General features: G+C 48.3%; 1 protein-coding gene across 1 annotated transcript in view; it reads right to left on the minus strand.

Annotated features, from left to right (window-relative positions):
- BMP7 (bone morphogenetic protein 7) overlaps positions 1 to 21,298 on the minus strand; it is a 96,081-nt gene extending 74,783 nt beyond the window's left edge. The window contains exon 1 of the mRNA XM_003904579.4: positions 20,350 to 21,298. Within this exon, the coding sequence (XP_003904628.1) occupies positions 20,350 to 20,767 (418 nt within the window). The 5' untranslated portion in view covers positions 20,768 to 21,298. The remainder of the gene's footprint in view (positions 1 to 20,349) is intronic.
- Positions 21,299 to 21,419: the final 121 nt, after the last annotated feature.

A 21,419-nucleotide genomic window follows, 5' to 3' on the forward strand; every position in this document is an offset into this window, starting at 1 on the left:
ACATTCTGTCCCTGGACCAGAGTAATCAGCTTCATTTCTGAAAACAGGATGGTGCAGAGACGTACAAAAGCCACCCCAGGGGCTGATGGGGGAGATTTGGTGGGAACTGGAAATCTTGGAGAGCCTCACTCATTTCAAGTCCACACTGTAAGAACTCGAACTTAAATTCCTAAGCTAAACTATCAAAACACCCTTAAAATTGCATGGTTGTCCTTTGAACCTATTTCTGGTGTGGGAAGCAGAAGAATATGAGATCAAACCAAAAAACTGGTGTGTTTTGTTTTTGTTTTTGTTTTTGTTTTTTGTAAATAGAGATAGGGTCCCACTCTGTCACCCTCAGCTGGAGTGCAATGATGTAATTACAGCTCACTGAAGCCTTGGACTCCTGAGCTCAAGTGATCCTCCCGCCTCAGCCTCCCAAAGTGCTGGAATTACAGGCATGAGGCACCCCACGAGGCCCAGAGAATGGTTTTTAAATGACATTTTGTATTCTATATGAAATGTAATTGGAAGAGTTGCAAACAGACTCCCAAAAGTTCTACTTGGGGTCTACTTTCCAAATAATTGCTCCTGTGATTCGTGATTTAAAAGTATTATTGTACAATTAAATTTACATAAAGCTTAGAAACAGGCAAGATTAATTTATGCTACTAGAAAACCGGACAATAGTTACCCCTGGGTACAAGTACAAGGGGGTTCTGGTCGATTCTGTTTCTTAATCTACACACTGGTTACCCTGTGTGATTGCTTTGCAAACACTCACAAGTATTCTTGATTTCTATGCTATTCTGCACATGTTACACCTCAATAAGCAGTTTTATTAAAACTCAATTAGCAGTTTTATTCATAAGTGTTGTTAGCTTTACTCACTGCCAGCTCTACTCAACATACACGTCACCATACTAAGAGGCACAATCAATTCAACAGCAACTCTTTGGGAAAAGATACCAATATCTTAATCAATTTAAAGACATCCTGGTTTTCAGAGACTTTGATAAGCAAATATATGGAGCATTAGGCCTGACACACATAACTGTAAAACCCCCAATGTGGCTTCCTCCTGCCCTCATGTAAGACTCTCCAATTAGCATTGCTGTTGCCTGGTCTGCTCCAAACCTATCTTTCAGGCCTGAGAAGCAGTTCAGGATCAAGTGTAAGAGGGAAGGCTCAGGAACTGGATCTCCAAATCCAATGACGCTTAATTGGGTATGTGTTCTTGGGCCAACTACTGCTCTCTGCTCATTTATCTGCTAATAATAGCCCCCACCTGAAATGGCTGTCATGAAAATTAAATAAGTTAATATTAACTAAAGAGGACAGGCTGGGTGCAGTGGCTCATGCCTATAATCCCAGCATTTCGGGAGGTTGAGGTGGGCAGATCACCTGAGGTTGGGAATTTGAGACCAGCCTGGTCAACATGGTGAAACTCTGTCTCTACTAAAATATAAAAATTAAGCCGGGCGTGGTGGCACGTGCCTGTAGTCCCAGCTACTCGGGAGGCTGAGGCAGGAGAATCACTTGAACCCAGGAGGCAGAAGTTGCAGTGAGCCTCAAGATTATACCACTGCATTCCAGCCTGGGTGAGAGAGCTAGACTCCATCTCAAAAAAAAAAAAAAAACCAAAAGAGGACAAAAGGGTGCTTGGCACATAGTAAGCCTTTGACAAATATTCGCTACTGGGATGATTATTACAATGGCTAACATAGCTGCAATCAGACAGTAGCCACACCTCCACACCCCAGCCCAAGCACAAAGGGCCAGAGGCTGACTCCAGCAACTGTGTTGATGTAGCCTGGTCTACCCTCTAGACCCAACTGATTCATGAGTGAACATGTGATTCAAACTGCTTAAGAGCCTCTCCCCAAAAATTGTAGCTGAATGTAGTAGTTCAACCATATGACTAAGAACCCCAATTTCTTCTGTCTTTTTTGCTCTGTCCTTGTCTGCATGTTGACTTGTCTCACGGTCACAAGATGGCTGCTGTGGCTCCAAGCAACATGTCTTCACAAAACCACATTCGAGGCAAGAAAATGGGGAAGAGAACAGAGACTTCCGTTTGCTCAGCGGCCACTTATTGGAAAGCAAAAGATTTTTCAGAACCACCTCTCAGCTTCTCCCCTAATCATCTCTTCAACCAATAGGCTGAAGGAGGCACCCAGACCTATCACCTCAGTCTCCCATGGGAACAAGCAGAAGGAATATAGGTGCCCAGAACCCTTTACTAGAAAACATTTGATCAGGCTCTCAGTGTAAGCATGAAGTTCCACCATTTCACCAGGGCAGGCAGGCGTTTCTTTCAAGCAGCTCTCCACCCTTGGCTAACAAACACTGACACAGATTCTTAAAATGCTTTGAGTCTCTTGATCTGTTCATCCTCCACTCAGGGGAAACAGGAGCTGCCTGTCTCACAAGCAGAACTCAAACCAAGCTCCACCCCAGGCTTTGCTTCCTCCCAGGGGACAATAATTCCTGCCCTCCTCGGGTCATTTTCAAGAAATTTTGGGCCGGGCGCAGTGGCTCAAGCCTGTAATCCCAGCACTTTGGGAGGCCGAGACGGGTGGATCACGAGGTCAGGAGATCGAGACCATCCTGGCTAACACAGTGAAACCCCGTCTCTACTAAAAAATACAAAAAACTAGCCGGGCGAGGTGGTGGGCGCCTGTAGTCTCAGCTACTCGGGAGGCTGAGGCAGGAGAATGGCGTGAACCCGGGAGGCAGAGCTTGCAGTGAGCTGAGATACGGCCACTGCACTCCAGCTTGGGTGACAGAGCGAGACTCCGTTTCAAAAAAAAAAAAAGAAATTTTGCCCTTATCTCAGGAGATCAGGAGGGTTATGTTAATAAAACAAAGCTTGTTTTCAGCAAATAACTGGTTGTTGGCTAGAGTTCTATATAGTCCTCAAAGTTAGAGCTAATGTTGTACCTACTGGTAGGTAGGTATGAGTTTAAAGAATAACTAAAATCTCTCTATGGGCTACAGAGGGTCTGGTTAAATTAATGTCAATGTGCAACCAACTTTTGGATATATTCACAGTGGAACACTATCGTCTGGAGGCTTTGGAAGCTTGCTTAGGGCCTCTATCTGTGCATACAGTGGAGCCACATCACATGTACAAACACCTTTTGTAAATCTAACTGTATACAACACAGGAAATAACAATAAAGAGGGAGAGAGAAACCATTTCAATCATTTGCACGTGGCCACCCAACAACCACTTCCAACCCACTTTTCCCTCCCCTGCCTCTCACTGTGCTGGCTGGACGCCAGCTGCATACCTTCATACCTTCCCTCAAAGCAACAAGACGGGGGCTTACACACAGTTTAGCCCAAGAGACTTAAGGAGAAGTCTTCCAACAAACTTCTAGGAAACCAAGAGGTAGGCAGGCAAGGAGAGCTCTTTGCACCATTCCCCATCCTCCTGCCTTGAATGTGAGATTATGTGAGGATGAACTGGCTGGGGCGGGAGCAGCCATTTGTAAGCATGAGGTAAGAGCCATGAGGAATTTGAGGATGGTGGTGAGGGGAGGTGGGAAGCTCATGGATGCTTGGATGGTATCACTGAGCTGCCCCCGCAAACGTGAACTCGCCTCCCTGAAGACTTGCTGTTAGGGGAGATAATGACATGTTTTTGTGCTGAAGCCATGCTAGGCAGGTGTTCTGTGAACTGCAGCCGAACAAGTTCTAAGTGAAACACCATTCCTCTCCACAGAAGTAGGTAGTGACCATTAGGATGTGTATCTCTTATAGTATCTGCTGTCCCAGAGGGTGTTATAGGTCCTTAAGTGTTAAGTATAACACCAGGAGGGTCCTTAAGTATAGGACCTGTATTGTACCAAACTTCTTACCTCCTAGTGTTTGAAGGTAAGTATTTTGGTACAATACAGGTCCTACACTCAAGCAGGTTATTTCATCCCATGTGCAATGGAAGAAGCAGCGATCTGCTGCAATACTGGAAGAGAAACCGGGAGAAGGGACTCAGCCATACAGAGACACCGCATAACAAAACAGCTTCCCATGGGAATTCAAGGGTAATTCCCACTCTGCCCAATGTCTGTCCTACCTGCTGTCTTTAGCCTACGCCTGATGCAGGGGTGACTGCATCACACTTTTTCAAATTCCCGAGATTCTTTTCAAAATCTATAATAGGAGTTGAGTAAAATACATATAATGTTTGAAATGTGAAGGTACTTAGGGAAGTGTACAGTCTTGGATAAGAGGGCTGGATTTGGTCACGAACTTTCAGGCATCTCCAATGAATTGCAGCAGGTAAACAAAAACATCATCAGGCCATTGTCATGTTCCCTAATGACATCAGTCTACTGTCATGTTCACAGATGAGCCTAGAAGAGGCTCTGCAGCGAGACTGGACCCCCAAGGCAGCCAGGAGCAGCCCTGTTTACTGAGAGTTCCCTGTAGGTGAGGACTGAGCCCCTTCCTGCCACGATCTCATTTAATCCCAGTGTCCTGAGCCTTGAGCGGCTCACCATAGAGGGAAACTGAGGCCCAGAGCACTCCGACCCTTTCAGTAACTTGCCTGAGGACACACACCAGTGATCTGGACCCAAAGACAGACAGACTTGCCGTCCCCAAAGCTGGGCGAGTGATTTGTCATTCCTGATCCCATTTTCACATACATAAAAATAAATGTTGAAATCATGCTATTTAATGAACAACTGGCATGGGCAGGTCCTCACTTAAAATGAAGAAATGGGCCAGGTGCAGTAACTCACACCTATAATAACAGGGCTTTGGGAGGCCGAGGCAGGAGGACTGCTTGAGCCCAGGAGTTCGAGACCAGCCTAGGCAACATGGTAAAACCCAATTTCTACTATCTCTCTCTCTCTCCATATATATATAATACATTTTTATAAATATAAATACATATCTATATTAAATATATATATACATATATATACACACATATATACAAAAAAAATTCGCCAGGCATGGTGATGCACACCTGTAGTTGCAGCTGCTCAGGAGGCTGAGGTGGGAGGGTCATTTGAGCCCAAGTGGTAGAGGCTGCAGTGAGCCAAGATCGTACCACCGCACTCCAGCCTGGATGACAGAACCTGTCACCCTGACTCTGACTCAAAAAAAAAAAGGAGAAATTCATTTATCCATATCAAAAAGTGGGGGTAACACAGAAATGCCACCCACTAAGTCTGACATGAATGGTATTCAGATAAATAAAAGAAAAACATACAACTTTACTGTGAAAGTTTTATTTATGTGCTTTTTTTAGAGTAGGCCAGCCCACAGTCAACTGTCTAAACCCAACAGGTTGCCTGTGCCCCCAGCTGGCAAGGGGGGTGCAGATCTGGGTGTCTCCTTAAAACTCTGCACCAATAAACACAGATCTTAATCAGCAGACGGCAATTTTCTAGTATAACTGGATTCGTCATAATACAGCCAGTTTCCTGTTTTGCCTGTGCCCAGTCGACACCAACAAGCCTCCAATTTCAGCTGGGGTATCATCACAAAGAGAAGGCCAGCTGCCCTGATCCAAGTCCTGTGGAGACACGGCTTGGAGGCCACCGTGCCCACAGCTGCTCTGGATCCCAGCACAAGCCAGCAGCACATCCCACCACAGTGGGTAACAGAGCAGCTGAGCAGAGGGCACAGGCAGGTCCCATGCACGATGGATCCTGATCGGCTATGGTGTGGCAAATGACAGCATCGCTGCCTACCACTGGCATCCCCAACCACCAGCGGCAGGCGGCCCGAGGTCAGCCCTCCTCCCGTCTCCCCATGCGGGATCTTCACAGCAGCCCAGGAGACAGGCACCCACATCAACCCCAGAGTAGGAAAACAGGAGACCCAGGGTTTAACAACCTGCCTGAGTGAGTCAGGGAGGTGGGGGCAGAGCGGTGGGGACAGAGCGGTGGGGGCTCTGCAGTCGGATAGTCTGACTCAGACCCAAACTCTTAACTACCCTCTGAGACATTTTAGAACTTTTTCAAAAACAGAACACAGGAGAACAGCGTGCTGGGACCAGGCAAATACAGGAAAAGCCTCACTGTGTTCACACCACCCTTGTGGGGACTCGGAGCACACACCTCATGTTAAAGACACAGAGGAGTCTTCAGAGGGGACATCCTTTAACCCAGAGCTTTTGCAGACTCAGAGGAGCTCCATCGAACATGGAGGGGAGCAGGAAGTGTGGCTGACTCACTGTCTGCAGAAGGACAAAAGGGACTGATAAAAAACTCAGGCTTTTGGCCAAGCACGGTGGCTCACACCTGTAATCCCAGCACTTTGGGAGGCCGAGGCAGGCAGATCGCTTGAGGTCAGGACTTCTGAGTCCAGCCTGGCCAACACGTTGAAACCCCGTCTCTACTAAAAATTAGATGTGCATGATGACCAGCACGCCTGTAATCCCAGCTACTCGGGAGGCTGAGGCAGGAGAATTGCTTGAACCCAGGAGGCAGAGGTTGCAGTGAACCGAGATCGCATCACCATACTCCAGCCTGTGTGACAGAGCAAGGCTCTGTCTCAAAAAAACAAAGCAAAACAAAATAAAAGTCAGGCTTTTTTACTTTTTGTACTTTCCCAGGTAGGGGACACAGCCTGTGGAAAGCAGGGCTCAACAAACTCCATGAAGAGCCAGACAGAAACTACTGTAGGCTTCGGTCACCATCGTGTCTGGAAACTCTCAACCCTGTCGCAGCAGCAGTAAAGAAGAGAGAACGAGTAAGTGGATGGATGTGTTCCAATAAAACTTTATTCATAGACCTTGAAATTAGAATTTCACATCATTTTAGTGTCATGAAATATGATTCTTCTTATTTATCACACTTTTTAAAAATGTACCAGCCATTCTTAGCCCACAGGCTGCACAAAAACAGGTGGTGGGGCTGGAGTTGGCCTGTGGGCTGGGGTCTGAAGCAAGCAGGTCTCCTGCTCCAAGCAGCACTTAAGTTACAGGGAGACATGAGAAAATACAGCTTCTGTGCTCACCCTCCCTCTCCCAACCCCGAGTAAGTTACCTGCCAAGAGAGGGGAACAAGGTGAGAGAGAGATCTGCCCTATTCCTCCCGAGGAACGTCCAAGGAGAAAAATAAAAGAGGGGCCAGTCCTCAATGTGTGTTTAATAAACTTTTAGCATCATCAAGCAAAAGGTGCAGTAAAGTATTTTGGTTCCCAGGAGACGATGCTTGCTCTTTAGAGACCTGAGCTCCATTTCAGTCTCCAGGGTGTTTTAAAGCCAGGTAGAGCTGTGTTCCCAGGAGGAGGCTTGAGTTTTGATTGCAATCTGTGCTCCTTTCAGCCAGAAAATAACCCGCCCATCTAGAAATGCTGTTTTTCCCACTCACCACTGTGGGCCAATGGGTTTGAGGCTAAGGCTCCCAGAGGAATTCCCAGGGTTGAGGCAAGTTATCCTAAACCAGTGGTTCTCAAATGGGGGCAACTTTGCCCCCCAGGGTACAGTTAGCAATGTCTGGAGATACACTTGGTTGTCAGATCCTGGGGGAAGGGCCAGGGATGCTGCTAAACATCCTATAATACACAGGACAGCTCCCAGCAGAGAACTATCTGGTTAAACACACCAATAGTGCCCAGGCTGAGAAACTGTACACTAAATGTACTAAAAAGGGGTGCTTCCAAGTTCCAGAGGCGTAGAGATTTCTGGGTCCCCCCTTCCATCCCTGATTCCCGCCAGTATATTAAGATAATTAGGAGCTCAGGGTCTGAGTAGGCATAAGGCAAGTAGCTTCATTTATCGTTTCCTCCTAAAGGAAATGACCAACCAGTGCCTCCATCCCATAAACATTTACTAGCCTGGAAGGTTCTGAGGCCCTGCTGCCATTTTTAAGGGCTTCTCTCTCAAGAAATGTTAGGTCAAGTCAGTCAAAAACTGAAACTTGAGAAGGGGGAAGATTGGGGAATGGAGTAGGGGGCATTTTACAAAATTCAGGACCAAGAAGAAAACAGAAAGATCTTTCAGATCTGCTCCCACTCTACCCCCACTTTCCTGACCATAAACAAACAGCTGCTTTATATCGGGCACCTTACGAATGAGGAAAAGAGAGTTTTAAAGTTCTCAGGGCACTGTCCTGTGGGTTTTTCTTTTACTTGCTGAGTCCCTGTCGTGTTAATGGGTCTGTAGATTGATTCGTTATTGGCCTTCGGGGCATCGTACTGAACAGGCTCTGGGACTGGCTCTCCTGCCCCCAGCCTTGGAAATGGCAGGACCACCACAAACAGCAGCTGGTGGCTGAGCTCGTGGACATCCATGCACCAATAACAGAGATATGATGAGAGCTTGCATCATAGTTGCTTCCTTTAAATAAATAAACTTCTTATTTTAGAATAACTTTATAAGAACATTGCAAAGCTAGTGCAGAGAATTCTTGAGTACCTTCACCCAGTCCTCCCAGGGTGAACATCTTCCACAACCACAGGACATTTGACAAAACCGAGACGTTCACATTGCTGTGTAACTGTCAACTCGACTCCAGATTTGTTTCAGACTATACCAGTGTTTCCACAGATGTCCTTGTTCTGGTCTAAGATCCAGTCCAGGACATCACATTGTACTTTCTTTCGGTTCCTTTTTTTTTTTTTTTAAAGACAGAGTCGCTTTGTCATCCAGGCTGGAATGCAGTGACATGATCTCGGCTCACTGCAACCTCTGCCTCCCGTGTTCAAGTGATTCTCCTGCCTCAGTCTCCCAAGTAGCTGGGACTACAGGTATGTACCACCACACCCCACTAATTTTTGTATTTTTAGTAGAAACAGGGTTTCACCATGTCGGCCAGGCTGGTCTCGAACTCCTGACCTCAGGTGATCCACCCACCTTGGCCTCCCAAAGTGCTGGGATTACAGGTGTGAGCCACCGCACCCGGCCTCTTTTGGTTTCTTCTTATTAAAAGACAGAAAACTTGACAGAAATAGGTGAAATTTACTTGAAACTCTCATCACAACTATCCATTCCCTCCTCCCCAGGGGCAGCTCTCACCCTGAAGGTAGGGAGTCCTTCCTGCACATGTGTCCACAGTATTACTGCAATGTGTATGAACCCACAAATAATACATTTATAATATGAGTTGGTGCCCTGGTGTGGGAGGTTGGGGGTGCCTGTGTGCGTAATTAACAAACGGTTACATCCTAAACATCCTTCTGCTACTTGCTTTCTCCTTCTGACACTGTTTCCAGTCTACATTGATACAGTAAAAAAAATAAAAAAATAAAAAAAGAAGTCCCTGCTGGGGTAACTCCATTCCATATCCCCTCCCAGAGCTACACCTGCTTCTCTCTCGAATCCCCTGTTCATGCGCATTTGGATTCTGGGGACTTTACAATATTACAGACCATACACAAAGGCATGCTGGCACATACGGAAAAGACTGTTTCTGTGGTCTTTTTTATATGGCATCTTGAGGAATTGCTATTAAAATACCAATCTCTGGCTGGCTCTGGAATTTCCCCATGGAGGGGGTAGGGGGCACATGTAGGTGTCCCCCACAGGCACTCAGGGCCCTCTGCCCTGACAATTATTTTTAAACCATAAAGACCGAGGAGAGGGAAGGTATCACAAGCCGGGTGGGTGACAGAAGGGAAAAGTGTGTGCCTGCTTATCTCTATGTCACTCATCAGAACACGGGACCACAGAGTCAAGGCCAGGGGCTCGGCTTCTGTTTTAATGGTCTCAACATCATCTCCTCCATGCTCCCCACTCCTTATTTGATACCCCACAGGTTCAGGAGGAAAGAATGGGCAGCTCAACACCCAGCAGGAGCTGGACAGACGCATCGGCCCCATACTTCCTAGCTGTGCATGTTTGGGCCTCTTCGGCGTCCTCCTTTCTAAAATAGAAATGACACTGCTTCCCTTGCAGAATGCTGAGAGAATGCATGAGGGCTCCAGAAAGATGGCTACTCTGAATCTATTGCTGCTACACAGAAAGATCTTAGCCCTCTGAGGTCTACAATCCATTTCAGTGATGCATTTAGATGATGAAGGGGTCTCTGAATTTAATGTCTAGATTCAGCCATGCAAGATCCTGCCTGGACTAAGAAATGTCTCTAGGGGACCAGGTGTGGTGGCTCATGCCTGTAATCTTGACACCTTGGGAGGCTGAGGCGGGTGGATCACTTGAGGTCAGGAGTTCAAGACCAGCCTGGCCAACATGATGAAACCCCGTCTCTACTAAAAATACAAAAATTAGCCAGGCATGGTAGCGGAAGCCTGTAATCCCTGCTAGTCAGGAGGGTGAGGCAGGAGAATCGTTTGAACCTGGGAGGCGGAGGTTGCAGTGAGCGGAGATCATGCCACTACACTCCAACCTGGGGGATAATGAGAGACTCCATCAAAGGAAGGAAAGAAGGAAGGAAGGAAGGAAGGAAGGGAGGGAGGGAGGGAGGGAGGGAGGGAGGAAGGGAGGAAAGGAAGGAAGAAAGACGAATCTCTCTAAGGCCAGGAGAGAAAGCAAGCAGCTCTTCCATTGTGGACAAGATTTCATGGCAAAGTGATAACCTGCACCTTCCAGGGAAACACCAGCAGTCACCTCATTAGCCAGGAGCAGAGTAACGCTCCTTAATTCTCTAGGTAGTGAACTGGACAAAAGCTGAAGCTTGCCTTTGCTGAAAGACAAATCATAAACAGGGAAGTCATTTTACAAGTGGGAATGGAAAGAGATGTTATTCTTGTCAAACCAATTGAGTACTTCAGTGAGATGGAAGCTTCCAGAATATCAGTCTCCAAAATGGAGTACAAGTGGGGAGGAGGCAAGAGGAACCCATTGGGAGGCAGGGAAAGATACATTGCAATTATAATTGTTAAGCAAATTCCAACTGACAATCATGGGAGTTCACTAGCTTCAACAAAAATATATGACAGGTGGGGTTGAAAAATGAAGGTCTGGTTTCAGTAACGCACCCCACAACCTACTTCTCACATTTCTGTCTTTGAATCTTGTGAGAGATGCTTCAGCCATGATAGCGTGGTGTCATCCGTGCCATTTCCTGGACACTCTCTGGTACTTTGCCTTTCTGAGCAAGTGGTGGCATCATCATCTCCTTGCCCACCTTGGGTCAGGTTTGGCCACATGGCCCACTTTCACCCATGAAATGTGAGCAGAAGCTCTTTCAGGTGGAAGAGTAAATTCTGGGGTACATACCCTAAATAGAAATAAGTTGTGGCTGGGTGAGGTGGCTCACACTTGTAATCCTAGCACTTTGGGAGGCTGAGACGGGTGGATAAAACCTGAGGTCAGGAATTCGAGGCCAGCCTGGCCAACATGGTGAAACCCCATCTCTACTAAAAAAATAAAAAATAACAAAAATTAGCCGGGCATGGTGGCAGGCGCCTGTAATCCTAGCGACTTGGGAGGCTGAGGCAGGAGAATCACTTGAACCCAGGAGGCGGAGGTTGCAGTGAGCCAAGACTGTGCCACTGCACTCCAGCCTGAGCAACAAGAGTGAAACTCCATCTCAAAAAAAGAAAGAAAGAAAGAAAGAAAGAAAGAAAGAAAGAAAGAAAGAAAGGAAAAGAAAAGAAAAGAAAAGAAAAGAAAAGAAAAGAAAAGAAAAGAAGAAAAGAAATAAGTTGTACAACTACTAGTTAGGATAGTTTGTACTTCATAAAACATACACAAAAATAGAAAATGTTGAAGTTAGAAAGTCACTTCCAGACAGAAATATTAAAAGCCAAGGCACAGCTCACATTGTCTTTCCTTCTGGCACCTTATTCGTGACATTCTGAGAACCTAAGCCTCTCCCAGGGACCCTGCTGCCACCAACGTGCAGAACTCCACACCGCAACCGTGAACCCACGATAGAGCTATAACCTGATACAAACGAAAAACAAACTTCTGGGATTTTTAACCCACCCAGATTGTGAGTTTCTTCACACGCAATAACTTCATGTATACTGACCAGATGAAGGGTCATCGAAATTTGGGACCAGGCCTTTAGATCAGTAATCCTAAACTGTCAAATCATGATTTTGAAAACATCAAAGAACAGTCCCTTGCATTGCAAATTTTCATGACTGCAAACTTAATTAAATTATGTTAAAATTTAATTAAGTTTTAATTAAATGTATATTAATTAAAATTGTGTTAACAATTAAAATTAAATGATTCATTAGCTAAAATTTATATTAACACCAAAATTTTGTATTGCTTTAGCTTTAGTGTCTCCGACTTAAATTTCTATTTTTGTCTATGTTTTATGAAGTACAAGCTATCCTAGCTATCCTGCAGTAGTTAGACAACTTATTACTATTTAGGGTATGTACCCGAAAAGGTAGTAGTGGGAATTGGAGATCAAAAGCATTCAGAAGCGACTGCTTAGACTGTCTTCATGCCATACGTGCATAGAAACAACCAATATCTGAGCACCTTCTATACCATGAGAATTCTGCAAGGCTGTGCATGGGCGGGAGAATAAGGCTGTCTGAAAAAAAAACAAAACGGAAAAGTGTCCTTTATTGAAGGCCAAAACACAAGCCACCAAAAAAAAGCAAAAACAAAAACAAAAAAAAACACACTTGCCTGCCTTTGTGTGTGTAAGTTGCCATGGGGATGAGTACTTGGACCATTATATGCCAACTGTCATGCTAAGAGCTTAGCTTTTTTCTGTTTTTTTTTTTTTTTTTCATGTAGTCCAAACTACATGAAAGCAGAAGAGAGGCTGGAAGCACAAGACAGGGCAGGCCTAAACCCAGTGCTTAGAAACATGCAAGTTCTCGATTTTGGAAATGGTGCAAGTTTTTATTCATGACCACATTTAATTAAGCCAGGCAACGAAAGACTGAAACTTGAAAGCTACTCCAGGGAGATAAAGATGTAATAGAACACGTGACTTCAGAGATGCAGGGAAACCTAATACTTGGTAAGTCGGATTTTCCAAACAGTATACAAAGAGTTGAAGGGAATCTACGGAAAGTCTTGAGCGAGAAATGCCACCCCTCAGTATCTGGCCCTGGAGACATTCTCTTTCGTCCTCTGGTCTCCAGAGGCTTCTAAACACGCTGAATTCACACAGGGCTTTGTTGTTGCAGCCTAACCCCAGCTGCGGGAGCCTTGGGCAGCCTTGCACCTGCTCCAATAAAAAGTGGGGAAGTTGTGCAGTTCTGTTAATGAATGCTTTGGGCTTGTCACTCCCTTGAAGGGAAAGACAATTTGTACTTTGACCGTCTTCCAGAAAGGAGTGGGAAGAAATACTTCGGTAATGTGATTTTTTTAATTAAACATTTTATTTTGAAATTAATTTTTAATTCAAAGTTGCAAAGGCACTACAGAGAGTTCCAGTACACCCTCTCACTGAGTTCCAGTTTCCCAAGTAGTAAAATCATTAAATAACCATAGACGCTAAAATTGGGGGAAAGATTCAGCCTTAGACTCTATTCATCCTCAAATAAGTTTGGTGCGTTCATTCAAATTCCAGTGATCTCTGAAAGAGGGAGGCGCGTGCATATTCACACTCTGGAGATCCTTTTTTTGACATTTAAAACAACATGGGCAGTTTAATCTCAGCATTTTAAGAGTAAGTACTTAAAAACTGAAATTTGGATTAATATACCAACGTAAATCTTCATTTGGCCAAAGCAGTAAAAACAAGAGCTACCATTTGTTGTACTAGGTGACGGCCTCTGCACGTGAGTGATATGATTTCTGTTTCTTCAGAATCTGTTGAGGAAGAGATTCTATTGCAGCCTTTATAAAACGAGGACACAAATGCAGAGATGTTAAGTAAGTTGCCCAAGGTCACACAGCTAATATGCAGTCATCGTGGAAACAGACACATGGGTTTAGGCTGTGTCTAAAGAGAATCACTGTGGATGCCGTTCCAACCTCCCTTGCCAAGTCACACCCACTGCTGTCACCAAGAACTTCCGTTACACGGCAGTGAAGCCCCCAACCCCTCACTCCATATATCACCCAGAATTAGCTGCAAAGTGTCAGGAGACTTGGCCAGGCAGCCCCAAGCATCAGCGAGGGCTGGAAGCCTTCACTGTGAAGCCCTTTATAGAAAGCCGCGGTTGGCAGCCCCCGCTCCTGCATGGGAACAAATTAACATTGGCATTCCAAACACAGGAAAGGAAGGAAATTGGAAACACAGTTTATACTTGGCCAGCCCTTTGAAATACTGTACCATGCTACCGACATCAATTAATGAAAAGCAGGGTTGTGTGAGAGGCTCTGGTTTGGAAATGCATTAACACACGTTCAACATGTTTGCACAGGAACCGGATTATAAGCACCCTGGCTCCAAAACAATAAAGCAATTACCCTAAAGCTGGTGCTCTCGGAGTTGTCATTAATTCAATCCACTCCACGCGGATCAGCACAGGCTTTGCGCGGCTCCCCACCATGCCTTCCGACACAAATGTTGAAAAGGCAGTACTGCACATGCTCGCCTGAGTTTCGCATAAGTAAGTGTCAAACTTCATGCACTCTAATATCCCCCCAAATCATAAACACTCCACTTTGGAGAGGGAAAAATACGCAGCAGCCGCCCTGGTATTCCCTGGCATTGCCGTTTCAGTTCGGGTTTGAGCAAATTTTTTTGCCGGGGAAGCTTACATGACCTATCTGTTCCATATTAAGAAATACCAAGTCACATTTTTTTGTCAAATATTATTTGTCAGATGCCATTTGCTGCGAAAATTCAATCCCAGCTTGAACACACAGCTAATACCAAACGGTTCACATAATAGCCGCGGTCGTACATGGGATCATTTGCAGTGAACAAACCCCCCTTCCTCTATAAACTGTTTCAGGGATTGGAAAGAAAAGCATGTGAAGCTCTGGAATAAATAAAGCACCGTGCCTTGAGCTGCCCAGCGCAAATGACCCTTGCATACGGGGAGAACAGGCTCAAAATGACCCGAGAGCAAGTGCCCCCTTCGCAATTTTGTAAGAATGCTTCCAAGAAAGGATTTTAGATGATGTGGGTAAATCTCACTGTTTCTGATCTGCAATAGAAAGAACCGGCTCACTTCTCTGAAGGACCAGCATCCCCAGGCACTGCCTCTACACACACGTCCACCTGCATCTGGAATCCAGGATCCAGGCAACAGACATCACGGTTGTCTCCTCCCCACTCCTGGTGACGTCATCTCCTCAGCTCAACTCCACGTTGATCTGGGATCCATCAGGCTGGAGCAATTTGAGTGTGTAAAGCTAAATGTGTTATCATTTTCACCACAAATTAACAGTTTCTATGTAAATATTGGTATTTCCTCACCCCATGAAGGCGAGAGGAGGCAAAATGGCACCGGCGCATTTGATTTAAACTAATTAAAAGCAGAGGGTTGTGCAATTCAATATATTGATTTTACCAGTGGGACTTAAATCTTTTATAATAAGTGTACACAGCTGCAGTGCTCTCCCACCACTATGCTGTAAAGGCTAATCCGCACATTCCTTCTGACGATAACATGACAGGTCCCACACATCCCCGCCTGTGCCCTAACCCCGGTGACAGTGTCAGAGTGCATTAAGGTGAAGCCTTGCAGTGGCTTGCCAAGAAAACAGTGTGCCGACAGCCCCCCAGCTAAGCCTGAAGAGTGAGCGTGAAAGAATTCATGTGGCCAGAAGCATGGTGCAAAGGGCTCCCCATTCAAAATATTCAGCCGGTTACATGGATGGGCAGACGGGGAAGGGTGGAGATGGGGGAGACTTAGGACACGCTGATTCTTGCAATGGGCCAAATATGACCTTACTAAATGAGGGGGAGATATTAAAGCGATAGGAGTGATCAATCAACTTAGATGGGACTCTCCCTGGAATGAAGTCATCACTTGTCTCTGAGTTCAGCGGACATGTGATATTCGCTCACATCACAGGCATTCCGGTGGTCAGAGGATCGTGCACCAGCTGTGTTTATCTCGGCCAAGGCTTGATAGCCTACTACGCCATGGTAAAGCCCCAAACTGTAGCTTGAGGGGGCTGCATCTCAAAAGCAGTTTCTTCTCTCTGTGCATTCAGAGAGTCATCCCTCTTGTTGCCCTGAAACTGATTTGCAAATAGGCCATCTCTGTTACCCCTTCCATGGGGACCGCTCCACTACCGAATGACAACCCTGGAACCAAAACCAAAAACAGCCACCCAGGCTGGCATCCAGGTTTCAGCCTTACCCTGCCTTGATTCCAGAAGGAAAATACATAGAAGATGAAAAAAGTTCAAAGCTGGGTCACATACATGCTTGGGAAAAGTGGAGGAAAATCTTTGATTTATATAAGCAGGAAAATGAGGTTTAAAAGAAGTGATTTTGAAAGGGTTACGAAAAACACAGCTGTTGGTGCACTCCTATAGCAAAGGCGCTCTGCAGAAAGAAAGAAAGAGGGGGGAGCTGTGTGACATCTATATTAACCTTTGGCTGCTCACCAGTGAGGGCCGGCGCTCCGAGTGCTGGAATGTGGAACAGCCCCTTCCAAATTTTAACACAAGCCAGGTTACAGCTGCAAATGCCTGCAGTCCACGCTCCCCTTTGCGAAGCACTCCCTGAAGGAAATTTTTAAACTGTAACAGAATCTTTTTCTAATACTCTACAGTGGTAGGGACCGCTCTTGAGGGGCAATGGGAGAGGTCTTAATGCCAAACACTTGTCAACAAAAAGGACAGCCAGATGGCATAAAAGCAAAAATCAAACTGCACGGCCTGCTCCCTGCTCTTCAGCTACAGTAACAAAAGCCACTTTCATAGGCTGACTCCAGTAATGATAGGTTTCCAACTTTCTCTTCTTTTCAATGTAGCTTCAAAGATTACACAAATTTCATGCCTTCATTACCTGGACCAGAGATAAACATGCTGACTTCCACTGCCCTAGTGCCAGCCGGCTACTTTAGCAGATCCCTGACAGAGCTGCTGGGTCTTCCCAAAGAAGGAACGGCAACAGGCTACGGCTCGATTCAGTGGGCAGAATCGCCATTGCCTGGGGATTATTTAAGACAGGGTAGCTGTTTTGAATTCCAAAATTAAGTCTACACAGAGGAGTTGGGGTTGTTAATCCAAACCAGTTTACAAATCTTGCCATTGAACTTAAGGGGCCCAGGCTGGGAAGATGGGAGTCTCACTCAGGCAGCTCAGCTCACATTGCCCAGGGCTTTATGGTACAGGCTGGGCTTTGTCATAAGGTGCAGCCTTTAGTCCTCATTCCCACCACCTGGTTTTGTCGTAAATTCCCCTCTAGTTTAGATCCCGCTCAGCCTGGCAAAAAAGTTGAATTCCAAGAACAACTTACAGGAACAAAAACCAGTTTGGCGGCAGACAGAAGGAAGAATAAACGCACCAGGTCTGCAAAAGCCTTCAGAATTCAGGCAGGGGTCCCCCAGCGTACGCAGGCCGCCTGCCTGCAAGACAGCAGAGCTATGCAGTGCAGGGGGAAGGGGCAGCAGAGGCTGCCAAGATCCTCACCCATGCCCCACCCCCCCGACAAAGTCCCACCATAATAATAAGGAATAGTTTGATATGTGCTAGTGATATTTTCTCACTCTTCTGTAAATTGTGAGAATAAACTTACCTTTAGAAAACTGAATACTACAGATCAACATGATTTGCAATCCAAGGAAAAACAGTATAGCAGTGTTCTTTCTCAGCAAACTCAGTGGCCAGACAAGTCTGCTACACCTCCCCCCAACCCTCTTCAACCCTACTGCCACCCCCAAGTCCCTCCTATGGAGAAATTCCAGGCTACAACAGAACAGAAGGGACAGGCAATTTATTCCTGTGCTGCTGCTTAGCAGAAATTAAAGGCCAACATTAGAAGCATCTACAGGAAGCGTCTTGCCAAACTGCAGCCCAGGTCTTCACCTAACTAATGACCTCGAGTTTAGGGACAGAGAGAGAAAGAAAACAAGGTCAGTGCGCTCTGTTAAAAGCCACTCTGCCATCTAATTTGGAGTGATGTCCCAGAAAGCTAGACCTGAGAAAGTCAGGGTCCCACAAAGCCCAAAGCCAGCCTGACTGATTAAGAGGCTCAGACAAGCCGGTCTTTGTCCTTTCAAGATGAAAGAAATGGATTGAAAGGTGTGTGTACAGCCAGAGGAGGAAAACCACCCAGCTGTGGCCTTCCCAAACAAGTCCCAGCTTGCTCCTGCCGCCATGGGGGAAGCAAATAGCCAGCACCAAGGTTCCCAGAGGCACCCTTCGAGCAACCTGGTCTTTCTCTGGGGGACAGGGAGCCCCTGGGGCCTAGCCCACACCGCAGGCCCATAAGCAGTGGCAGCTTTTTTGCTCTTGGTTTGCAGGGCCTTCTACAGAAGCTGGAGATTACAAATACCTTTTTAATGACCCCAGCCAGGCTCTGAAGGCAGCCGCTGGGATCTGCACATTCAGTGGGAGTCCAGGGTACCCAACAGAACGGAAGATGCCATAAATCCCCCACCAGAGAAAGGGCCTTGGCTAACCCCAGGCTTCAGGAGGGCGACAGAGCTCTGCGTTCATTATTTGTGTGTATGTATTTGGAATTTTCCTTTAGTTTTTGGTATAGTTAATAAATACACATTGTTTTTTTAAAAAAATCACCAATACAGAAGTGCAGACAATGAAAAATTAGACCCCAGCTCCCACTCCCTAAGCCCCAGCTGTGCCCCCACCTCTCTAGCCCTCCAGTAAAATCTCTCTCCAGTTCCTGGTGTCTTCCTCCAGGAGGACACGACGATACACAAAAGCATACATGCAGGCCACTCACCTGCACCTTGCTTCTTTCCACCTCATGCATCTTGGAGATGGTTCTAAATCAGGTCCTATGTTGCTGCTTCCTTCTTAACTGGCTGCTTAGTATAATTTAAACTTTCTTGAAGGTATTTTGGCATCTAAACCTCCCACCCCTTGCTCGCTGAAGCTTGGCTCACTAGCTGGATTTGGTTATTAAGTACAGACAATGGCCTCCCCGGGAACTCCAGGGACCTTATCAGGAGGGGGAAGCATGAAGGCGGATCTGCGCTTCCCCGCGCCCCCAGTCCACGCCCCAGGTGCCCAGCGTGGGGCTTCAGTATCATTATTTCCATGTTGACACAGCGCCCGTGGGCGTGCGTTTGCTGTCTTGACTTGGTTCGGGTTTTTGCAGCAAGTTACACAAGTAAAATGAAAGCGCTCAGGAAACAGCGCTATCCGGGCGTGTTATCTCGGAAACCAAATATTTGATCATCAGTCCCGCAGAGCGCTGCCGGGGGTTAGTTTGAGCAAGTCTGGAGAATGAGTGCGCGCAGACGGAGGGGGAGCTCCCCGGCCCTCGCCGCAGCCCCAGGCTCGCGTCCCCGGGGTCGTCGCGGCTCCAATCGTAAACTGGGACCCCCAGTCGCCCCCGCGGCGTCAGCTCGGAGATCCCGCGCAACCCAATCGCCAAAACCTGTGGTTTGCGCGCCACACGTGATAAATGCTGAAAATGGATTCTGCCGGCCCGAGACCTACCACTAAATATTTAAAATAGAAAACTAGCGGCAGGGCACAGTGGCTCACGCCTGTATTCCCAGCACTTTGGGAGGTTGAGGCAGGAGGATCACCTGAGATCGGGAGTTCGAGACCAGCCTGACCAACATGGAGAAACACAGTCTCTACTAAAAATACAAAATTAGCCAGGCGTGGTGGTGCATGCCTGTAATCCCAGCTACTCCGGAGGCTGAGGCACGAGAATCGCTTGAACCCGGGAGGCAGAGGTTGCGGTGAGCAGGGATTGCGCCATTGTACTGCAGCCTGGACAAGAAGAGCGAAACTCCGTCTCAAAAAAAAAAAAAAAGAAAGAAAAAAGAAAAAAAGAAAATAAAGAAAATAAAAGAAAGAAAGAAAAAAAAAAACAAAAGAACGCAAACTAGCAAGCTCCCCAACTCCAGCCAAGAGAGAATGGGGCATCCGGCGGCCCGGAGAGGGGCCCCAAGGCGTTCGGAGCGCGCGGTACGCTAAGGCGGGCGCACCACTAGGGGACAGGTAGGGCTTGTCAGGGCGGGTAAGGGAGTGCGACGGCCGAGATGCCAGGGCCAGGCAGGGCTGAGAGGGGCCCAGGAAGGGCGGGAAGGCAGCCTCGCCGGGAAGGGCCCTTTACATCCAGGTAGCGCGAGCCGCGCCAGCCCAGGACAGCTCACATGACCAAGCCCCGCGCTTTGAACGGCCGGCGCCTCCAGTACCAGAGATGCGGCCGGCGGCGTAACATGGAGGGGACTTCCGAGGATCCCTCCTTCCCAGTAACCCCCACAGGCCCACCGAGCCCAGCGCGCCAGACCTGGAGGCGCACACAGCTTGGGAGCCATAGGGCCGTGGGTGGGAGACCCTCGGGCAGGCACTGCGATTTCAACCAGGAGCAGAAAGCTGGGCGGGCTGTATAGAAGAAGCGGCTCCCTCCCTCCCGGTTTCAAAGTGCCCCCGAACAGAGACGCGTACCCCCGCCTGCCCTTACTCACCGAGGTTGACGAAGCTCATGACCATGTCGGCGTCGGTGAGGAAATGGCTATCTTGCAAGCTGGCCAGAGGGGGGCCCTGGGTGCTGAAGACGGCCTTGTAGGGGTAGGAGAAGCCCTGGCCGCCGGGCCCGCCGCCCTCCTCCACCGCCATGGCGTTGTACAGGTCCAGCATGAACATGGGCGCCGAGTTGTGCTTGCCCTGGAGGTGCGGGCGCGGGCGGTGGGGCAAGCCCAAAATGGAGAGGATCTCGCGCTGCATCTCCCGCCGCTCCTGGCTGCGGAGGCGCCGATGGATGAAGCTCGAGTGCACCTCGTTGTCCAGGCTGAAGTCGGCCAGGGCGGAGCGCAGCAGGAACAGGGGTGCCCAGAGCGCCACGAAGCTGTGCGGCGCCGCAGCGCGCAGCGAGCGCACGTGCATCGCGCCGGCTCTACGCGCGACCCGAGTCCGGGCTTCGGGCTCCGGGCCCGCACCGCCCCAGGTGGCAGAAGGGGCAGGCGGCCGTTCGCGCCGCTCGGTCACTTGCTGCAGACGGGCCCCGCTGCGCCCGCGCCAGACATGGCCCCTCCCCGGCCTGCCGCGCTCTGCCCGGACCCCCGCCCCCTGCTGGGTGCTGGCCCCGGGCCCCTCGCCCCGCACTCGCCCGGGCGCACCGCCGGGCTTGGAAAGCAGCCCCGGCGAACGAAGAGGCGAGTGAGGAGGCGGGCGTGGGTGGGAGGAGCAGCCAGCAAGCCTAGGAGTCCAGAGAGCCAGTGCCGGGGAGGCAGCGAGGAGGCAGGCGGGCGGGCTAGCGCTCCTTCTTCCCGCTCCTCTGGCGCTCTCGCCCTCAGGCGGCGGCGACCCACCCTCTTCCAACCTCTGGCGTGGAGAGCAGGGGCCCCGGGGCGCTCTCCCAGCCCTGCGCGCCCTGGATCGCACAAGAGGCCGCCTCTGGAGCGCCAGAGTGGTACACGCTGGGGCCTGGGCGGAGGAGGAGGAGGAGGACGGGCTTCAAGGGGCCCCTCCCGCGCCGGCGGCCTCCCACCTGCCCTCGGCCCCGCCCTCCCCCCAGCTGTGCCCAATGGGTTCATTC

Source organism: Papio anubis, chromosome 16, assembly GCF_008728515.1.
Source record: "Papio anubis isolate 15944 chromosome 16, Panubis1.0, whole genome shotgun sequence".
In the NCBI taxonomy this organism is placed as follows: Eukaryota; Metazoa; Chordata; class Mammalia; order Primates; family Cercopithecidae; genus Papio; species Papio anubis.